The 9,711-nt window shown below is 43.4% G+C and overlaps 1 protein-coding gene across 1 annotated transcript; it reads left to right on the forward strand.

The window, feature by feature from the left end:
- Positions 1-6,238: 6,238 nt before the first annotated feature.
- oprd1b (opioid receptor, delta 1b) lies at positions 6,239-8,829 on the forward strand (the record flags this gene model as incomplete). The annotated part of the gene is made up of 3 exons (XM_084471590.1): positions 6,239-6,480; positions 7,738-8,093; positions 8,300-8,829. 3 exons carry the CDS (start codon positions 6,239-6,241, stop codon positions 8,827-8,829), a joined length of 1,128 nt encoding a protein of 375 aa, XP_084327716.1.
- Positions 8,830-9,711: the final 882 nt, after the last annotated feature.

The following is a 9,711-nucleotide window of genomic DNA, read 5'->3' on the forward strand; positions in this document are numbered from 1 at the left end:
ATTATGGGGAGTTATTGCCGTCTTTGAAACTGCCACAGCATTTCTCATGCAAGCTGCGTTAGAAAACAAAGGTAACAGTATATTTACTTTGATTTAGGACTTTACAGTATTACAACTCTCTTGAGTCCTCTGAAAATGAATGAGTGTCTCCAACCAAAACTCCCATAATGCATTCTAATGTGCAAGCCCTACTCAACATGAGATTCATGAGGAGAGACAGAAGCCCCTCACTGGCGTCTCAGAGCTCCAACACACCACAGATGAACACTTATGGACTTAAAAATACTCAACATAAAACTTCTCTCTGACCACAGATCTACTAAATAGTTGATTGTTATTCAATCTGGTGTACGAATTTACAAGTGGATCTGTGAGAATGACATAAGATTCAGCACTATAGGGCACCAGGGGAGAAGGGTTTGGTATAATGGATATATTGTTGGATGTGTTGCCTTCGGACCATTATCTGAATAAATTAGAGAGACGTATTGTTGTTAGCTTTGCGCCACAAAACATAAATTATTAATCTTACCGAGTCTTTTACATAAAAATACTGTGTTCTGTCTTTTGTGAATGGTCTTTCAGCACAATAATTTAAACATGAACTCCTCTAGCAGCCTCTGCACAACAGACTACCAGTGTCTCTTTTGAAGACCAAATCAATGAGACCGGCAGAGGTTATGTTATGAGAAGGGATTCCTGTGTCGCCTATGACATTTGTAAATCCAGCTTCTGGGACAGACCTCAGCCTCCAACCTCTGGTTGATTAGAGCTGCTCCCACACGCCATTCATGCTGTATCACCTCCCAGAGATGAGCAGCAGGCACAATTAACAACTACTGTCCTCAGTTCTTTCAAGAAATAATTCAAATGGAGATTAGGCTGCCGTTTCCTTGACAACCCTTCTTGTGGGATTTCAGATTTTCGTCCATCAGAAACTGTCAATATGTATATATATGTATATATATATATATATATATATATATATATATATGTATATATATATATATATATATATATATATATATATATATATATATGTATATATACATATATATATATATATATACAGTATATATATATATATATATATATATATATATATATATATATATATATATATATATATATATATATATATACTCACTGTACTGGTTAGTGCTGGTGAGTGTTGGTGAGTGTTGCTGGGTGTTGCTGGGCGTTGATGAGTGCTGGTGAGTGCTGGTGAGTGTTGGTGAGTGTTGCTGGGTGTTGATGAGTGCTGGTTAGTGCTGGTGAGTGTTGATGGGTGTTGTTAGGTACTGGTAAGTGTTGTTGGGTACTGGTGAGTGCTGGTGAGTGTTGCTTAGTGCTGGTGAGTGTTGGTGAGTGTTGGTGAGTGTTGGTGAGTGTTGATGAGTGTTGGTGAGTGTTGATGAGTGTTGGTGAGTGTTGGTGAGTGTTGATGAGTGTTGGTGAGTGTTGATGAGTGTTGGTGAGTGTTGATGAGTGTTGGTGAGTGTTGCTGGGTGTTGATGAGTGCTGCTTAGTGCTGGAGAGTGTTGGTGAGTGTTGGTGAGTGTTGGTGAGTGTTGCTGGGTGTTGATGAGTGCTGCTTAGAGCTGGAGAGTGCTGGTGAGTGTTGCTGGGTGTTGTTAGGTACTGGTGAGTGTTGCTGATGCATCTGTACCACTCAACTGACCAAGTGAATAATCACCTGAGGTCAGGGACTGACGTGTGAACCATTATGTAAGCTCATCATTCGCTCCTCATGCCTGCAGCACTTAAACCGTTTTTGTATGTAGGAATCTGCTCCTGCTGAGTTTGAGTGTGTGTGTGTGTGTGTGTGTGTGTGTGTGTGTGCGAGTGTGATGGTGTCCAAGTGAGTGTGTGTATATATTTCTGTAGAGAGAGAGAGAGAGAGAGAAAAAAAAGAAAAAGAGAGAGCGAGAGAGAGAGAGACCAGAGAAGAGCTGCTGGTCACAGGTTCATTGTACTGAGTGTTTGAGTGTTTTTGTGTGCCAGGAACAAGAGGGAAACAGTGAAGTAGAGAAGACAGAGACAGAGAGCACAAAATAGAGAAACAGTGAGAGAGAGAGAGAGAGAGAGAGCGAGAGAGAGAGAGAGAGTGAGGGACGGTGAGTAAGTGAGAGGGAGAGAAATAAGCCATGGGTTCATTGTACTTCCCTTCAATCTAATTTTCCGCCTCTCTGACACCAACCCCATATTCGGTTCCATCAGCACACACACACACACACACACACACACACACACACACACACACACACACATACACACAAACAAACAAACAACCCCCCCCGCCCCCGGAGACTCCTGCCAAGGGCATTAACAAACAAGCAGTGTGTCAGACCAGCCTGAGAGCAAGGCAGTAGCACAGACAGACAGGTGGTCGAAAAATGGAAAGTTGCGAAAAGGGGATAGAAAAAATGCAAGGTCGCAAAGGCAATGCAAAGGCAAAGTAATAATGTACAACTCTGTGACAGCTTTTCATAGTAAATGTAACTGATTAAAACCACAACGGTCATGTTGGGAGCCTGAGATGCTGTCTATATTTCTAGACACACTCAGAGCATCTGGGGAGCCGTAGCATGAAGCATTAGCTCAGCCTCCACTAACGAGTTGTGAGGTTTAAGGTTTAATGATGTGTCTTGAGGTGAAATGTGTACCGCCTTCGTTCTATCTAAATATGCTGATTTATTTCCACCACGTGGAAAGAATCACAAAAGTAATCTGTCGATCCGCTGAAGTCACTGCTGCATAACTAATTGTCAACTGAGACAGCGTTGAATCAATCCCCATAAATAATGACATCTTTCTCACTAAATAACTCTCTGTATAAACTGTGATGATGTGAAAGCTATGGAATGGCATGTTCACATCTAAAAATGTACATAGAAATAGTCACCAATGTACAGATTTGGCAGACCTGACCACTGTTGGTAATAGGCAAAGAGCATTCAAAGATCAACAATACTGGAGTGATCATCTGCTATGAGCATCACGATTTAGCAGAAGATATACAGTTAGTGTGTTACTTATCAGACCGTCCTTGACACCGGGAGCAGAGCCGTCTTTATGTTCTGAATATGGTCTACACATGTCCTGATTTCCACCAATGACAGCGTTTCAGTTTGGTCGAAGTGAAGAGAAGCAGAAAGAAATATCATTGTATCCAATCTGGTGAGAAATATTATTCTGAGAGCCAAAAACGTTTAATATAAAACTAGACTGTAGTAGATAATTTTCTTTCAACTAAAGTGTGGCTGTATCTTGAATTATGGATTTCCAGAGAGTTGGATGAGGCATTATACATCAGTAATAACATCCATGTTTAAAAATCATATAAATATTTAAAACCAACAGTTATTATTTAAACTTGTTGCAAGACAGCTTGAAGAGGATGTGTGTGTGTGTGTGTGTGTATATATACATATTGTACTGGAGTTGTGTTTTCAAACCATGGGGGACAAAGAAATAAAATAATATAAGAAACAGCCGTCCAGGTACCTCGTCGATCTCCCAAGAACAGAAAAATACCTTTTCTCTAATTTCGATGTAATCATTGTTCCCCCACTGGTTCTAAAACACGTTCTGACTGCTCTGCCTGTTATAGCTGTTTAATCCAGATGTGAAGTACTGCAACACTTTTGATTTTTATACATGTTTATTATTATTTTATTTTTTTTATCGTAAATTTTTATTTTTATTTTTATTTTTTTTGCTTTTTGTTTTATGTCCTTGTCATTTATTTGCTTAACTATTTGTGTAGCGTCTGTTTTGTATTGTCCTTTTCTGTTTGCTCTTGTGTCTTTTTTGTTTTTGTTTTGTTGAGGAAGCCTGTAAGGGGAAGGGGGTTGGGTCAGAGGGGTTAAGAAGTCATAATAATTTGGAAAAACTGAAAATGCCTTCTGCTTTACCTGTTTGTGTTATGTACATCATACTGCATCATTTTCTTTAATAAAATGTTAAAACAAAAAAAAAAAATCATTGAATCATTGTTCCCCACTGTCATCACCTCTGTCTCTAAAATGCCCTTCATTACCGGTACAGGGCCCATCATATGGAGGCCCCACGCTGAGGCCCCTCCACATGGAGACTCTCCTGTCTCTCCCAGATGACTGGCTGCTCCGACCAGCGGTCCAAGTCCAAGGACGTGAAAGTCATCAATGTGGGAATAATGATCAATCTGTCCTCCGGAGATAATGATCGCACACACACAAAGGAATCCCACCGCTGTCAATGTCATATGCAATCTAATGGATTTTTTTCTCCATTAGGGTTTCTGAACCCTAATGGAGGCTCACGCTGGGTGTTTCAGACTAGGATTTGGACTCTTGAAGAATCCTGATATCAATATAATTGACCAATACCAGAGAACAATACGTCATCTATTGCTTTTCAAGGCTCTGCAAAGGCTCAACAGGATTCCTGTTGAATCTTTAGATAGACAAGATGGCCGCTTATTATCGGCAAGCATCAGTACAGTCAACCAGAGGTTTAAAATGGCGGAACCCAATGTTGTGCGGATGTCTAATTTGGCTATTGTGGCTGTGTATACTTGGCTGTGTGTTGAAAAGTCTGATTGATCCAGTTTAATTATATTGACATAGTAGCTACAAGTAGCAAAGTAGCAGCTGTAGCACTGCAAGCAGCTCCTCAGAGATTACCCAAGATTTATTTGAGTAAACAACAGATTTCAAGGCACCAAAATCAACACCTTTTTGAATGAATCTAATCACATGGCTTTCTCCTTGTACTTTCCCTTTCAGTTCACTGATGACCAACGAGTAAATCAAACTAGAACGTCTCTCTCTGATCCAGTCTACACAGTGAAAGAGGTTCCCTAAATGTCTTGGTTCCGTCTTGCATGTTCTGCAATCTGCATGTTAATACGAACGATAATCAGGTTGGTGTGTCAGGGCCTTTACTTGTATGGTTGATGTCATCTGTTAACATGACGAGTCATAGAGCACCAATTGCGTTGTTACTGGGTGATTGGGATTCCAATGGTAGTCATTTGGTTGGAGGACTGCAGAGGTAGCGACTCCGGATTGCAGAGGTAGCAGCTCAGGAGACTGCACACCTTTTACAGAGGAGGGCTCTCCTGTTCGCAGTAGCAGGCTTCCCACGGCCAGCATATGCTTCTTCATATGCTTTGTTCTCCCTCTTGCACCTCATCGAGAACATTGATGTTTAGACTTTTATTTTTGCTGCCGTGAATCTCCAGTGGTCGGGACTGTGTTTCGCAAGGCATGCATGCCTCCTATTTAAGAGACATCTATGTTTCTATCCCTGGTTTCTATCAGGATATGAGCACATTTTGTCAGTAATGCGGCCGAGTGAATACAAGACAAGGATTCCCCTCCTTCAAGTACAAATTGCCATGGGGGTGTTTTTACAGCACACCAGGGAGCCTTCTGCCTTCTGCTAACCAGTTCACTAGTACACTAGGTTAGATTCCGACACCTGTCGGCACCTGTTTCCTAATAAACATTTCACAACCATTAAAAATGTACAATTTGTATGACAATTACAAAGGTTTTCATGCACACGGGCACCCACACGCACACACACACACACACACACACACACACACACACACACACACACACACACACACGCAAAACAATGTGTGTGCGTGTGCGTGTGTGTGTGGAAAAACATCCACCGAGGACTGCGTAATTTCGGAGTAGGAGCCAAATTGCCAAATTGGGAAATGTGTAGTTTCAGAAGTCTACATGTATTCCTGCAGCATAACATAAAATATATCATGGGTCATCAAATTATCTGTTCTAATTCAACATCCATAATTTCAGTGAATGCAGGAACATGTTAAACATTATGAGGCACAACACGACTTAGGGTTGATCTAAAATAAACACGCGCACTATCATGCAAGACGAACTGCAGAGGTGGTGGTGGTTTAGGATTGAAGGAGAAATAACGCTGCGGGTAGTTAGTCGTCTACTTTACCTCAGTTCAGCCTCTCCACTTATCCAAAGGGTGCCAGTTATTGTGCGCTTCGCGCAGCGGATGAGAGGGAAAGTGGGAGTTCTGGAGAGGAAAGCAATAGGGGTAACATCATCCCTACTCTCCTTTGGGCTTTATCACTTTTGTCAGAAGCGGTAGTAAGTGTTTTAATAAGCGTTTCTGCTCGCGCATCGCTGGATGGTGTTTTTTTGGAAGCGTCTCTCGGACTCATTAGTAAAGACTTTTTTTCCACGCTGAATTTCCAGGCATGGAGTACCCAACTGTTTCAACAGCGGATCTCCGCGACCTACATACCGCTTCTTTTCATAATTTAAACGTAACTTTTTTCGACGACCCTGTGCTGGTGAATCCGGTGGGAAACGGCACCGGCCCCGCGAGCAGCAGGGACAGCACAAACCTGATCATTGCAGTCTGCATCACGGCGCTCTACTCTCTGATCTGTGTGGTGGGGCTGGTCGGGAACGTCCTCGTTATGTACGGTGTGGTGAGGTAAGAAAGCACCACCTATAAAGAAGAAGAAGATGGAGAATACATTCCCCTGGCTATTAAAACAAACAAACAATATTAGACATGCAATTTATGTTTTGCTTAAACGAGTCTCTTTGAAATTCGATTCAAGAAAGACCATTCATAAATGTGCGTGTGGTGGCTCTGGCAATGCTAAAGCGTTTTATGTGAAGCTTAGCTTACAATATAGTTATGATTTGTGATTGTTATTGGGGCTGACGGGGCTATGAAGATCTAATGTTATTCGCACCCACCCACACATTAACCACCAAGAAAAAGAGGTGGAGGGTGGAGGTAGGGCAGGGGGTGAGAAGGTAGGGTGGGGGTGGAGGTAGGAGTGGAGTGGAGGTAGGGGTGGAGTTAGGGTGGCGGGTTGAGGTAGTGGGGGAGAGGCTGAGGTAAGGGTGGAGGTAGGGGTGGTGGTAGAGTGGGCGTTGGAGGTAGGGTGCAGGGGAGGTGGAGGTAGGGTGTGTGGTGGAGGAAGGGTCGGAGGGCCCAACGTAGGGGTGGAGGTAGGGTGGAGAGGCAGAAGGCTGGAGGTAGTGTTGAGGGGTGACTAGGGTAAATGAGCTCAATCATTTAATTAGATGATTTTCCTATTGGACTGGAATGTCTGCTTTATTGCAGACTGGTGTTGAAATACCTTAATTGGACTTTATACTTCTGTGAACATAGCAAACATAATTTGGAAAAAGGTTATTCATAACCTTTACACACGAGACTGCAGTATGTGCCCTTTGGCAGAATATACTAACCATAATCTGAGACAAATGTATAGAATTTAAATTAAGAATTAAAAAGGTATATTTAGGCTAATATAAAGCGCCTCAATGCCAAGACTAATTGGTGGCCCGCAAAAAACAATAAACAGAACTTAGTGGTAAGATAACAGTGTTCAGTTGTTACCAATATTGGATGGTTTGCGATGTGCCCTTTCTGATGTCTTGTTAATAAAACTCTGAAGATGATCTACTGCCACACAGGAATGAAAGCACACAAACATCAGCCGGCAATGTCAACTATGGCAGCAGACCTTGGCTTCTACTCTATTGTGGTGTAGAAGCCTTCTAACGTAGCATTACATTCACACCATGCAAGGCGACATCCAGCTCGTGGGAGCCAGTTAGGATTAGGTGCCTCGATCTGGCAACCTTCCGGTTACAATCATTACCAAACATCATGACACATGAAAGCAGCATCCTCATTTGTACCCTCCCCATTACTTCTCTTCCTCATCAGGTACACCAAGATGAAGACTGCCACCAACATCTACATCTTCAACCTGGCCCTGGCGGACGCCCTGGCCACCAGCACGCTGCCCTTCCAGAGCGCCAAGTACCTCATGAACACGTGGCCCTTCGGAGAGCTGCTCTGCAAGGCAGTCATCGCCATTGACTACTACAACATGTTCACCTCCATCTTCACCCTGACCATGATGAGCGTGGACCGCTACGTGGCCGTGTGCCACCCTGTGCGCGCCCTCGACTTCCGCACGCCCGCCAAAGCCAAACTCATCAACGTCTGCATCTGGATCCTCTCCTCTGCCATCGGAGTACCCGTTATGGTCATGGCCGTTACCAAGGAGACGGAGACAGGTGAGGCTGTGTTTGGTTTCCCCCTGGAAAACTTGTAAAAGAATATAACTACTTTATGTTTCATGGTCAGTAGCGAAAATGTGTGTGCGGTATTCAGAACGTCAACAAGCTCTTTCTAATGTGTGTTTATCTGCACCGGGTTATATATTCGCTCTAGTTGCTCCATGTGGCCCTGTGCTAAAGCATCCATCCTTTTGTGTCCTCAGGCAGGACTGTGTGCACCCTGGGGTTCCCCAAGCCACAGTGGTACTGGGACATGGTGACCAAGATCTCTGTGTTTGTCTTCGCCTTCGTGGTGCCAGTGCTGGTGATAACTGCTTGCTATGGCTTGATGATCATGCGTCTGAAGAGCGTTCGCCTGCTCTCTGGCTCCAAGGAGAAGGACCGCAACCTGCGGCGCATCACCCGAATGGTGCTGGTGGTGGTGGCAGCCTTCATAATCTGCTGGACACCCATCCACATCTTCATCATCGTCAAGACCATGGTGACCATCGACCACAAGAACCCTCTGGTGGTGGCTGTGTGGCACCTGTGCATCGCCCTGGGCTACACCAACAGCAGCCTCAACCCCGTGCTCTACGCGTTCCTGGACGAGAACTTCAAGAGGTGCTTCAGGGACTTCTGTCTGCTCAATAGAGCCCGCATGGACCAGAGCAGCTTCTCCAGGGCCCGAAACACCACCCGGGAGCCCGTGTCCGTGTGCGCCCGGCCAGAGTCCATCAAGAAGCCTGTATGACTAGGCATGGGCCCTGTGGACGGCGTGCCGGGCAGCAGGACCGTGCAGGAGGATCTGCAGACGGAGGACCTGCAGACGGAGGTCACTCAGCTCTCCACCACCGAGGTGTGATCCTCTCTCAGCTGCAATGTGTTGATCCATTGTTGGATGGTGTCATGGATGTCGTGGAACATCGACCCCTGATTGATCTTCATTGTTCACATGGAGGGAAATACAGGAAAGCTGCCTAACATGATCTGAGTCTGTGCTCCGCTGAGAATCTATAGCAGAAAAAATATTAACGTAATGCTTTGAAACTTGTAATTCTCTTCACCTTGCCTCCATCATAGCTGACATTTTACAGTGTATATACAGTATTGACAACAGTATTGTTCAGGTGATGAATTGTTGTATTGAACTATTCAAATATCTTGTGCTGCCTTTAAACCTGTGAACAAGAGCAAGGACATGTGAAGAAAGGTTGAGGTTGAAAATGAATCTGTAATTCAGGTATTTTTTATGGTTCTTTATGGTGAGAATCAGGAATGCAGGAGCAACACAGAATCACAGACTTCTACAGATTCTTAACCCAGGAACTGTGGTTGATTTTTCAATCTAAACTCCCTGCCATTATCCGATACACATTTCTATTTTACCTGTAAAAAATGTATTGTTTCTGTGGCAATTTAACTTTTGTAAAATGTTAAGTGATATTTGTTATTTATTCTGCTGACTGGTGTGATTTGACTGCTATGGTATAAGCTTTATTGTAAACTGTTATTTATTGCTATATAACCATGTATACATACATAAATAATATGGATGTTGTGTCAGACTTTATCTTTATCTATCTACTGTATCTTAGTCTTCATACAAGCATAAAGTGGGTGTTTATGTTGCTAT

The sequence above is a fragment of the Micromesistius poutassou genome, assembly GCF_964030765.1.
Source record: "Micromesistius poutassou genome assembly, chromosome: 8".
Taxonomy (NCBI): domain Eukaryota; kingdom Metazoa; phylum Chordata; class Actinopteri; order Gadiformes; family Gadidae; genus Micromesistius; species Micromesistius poutassou.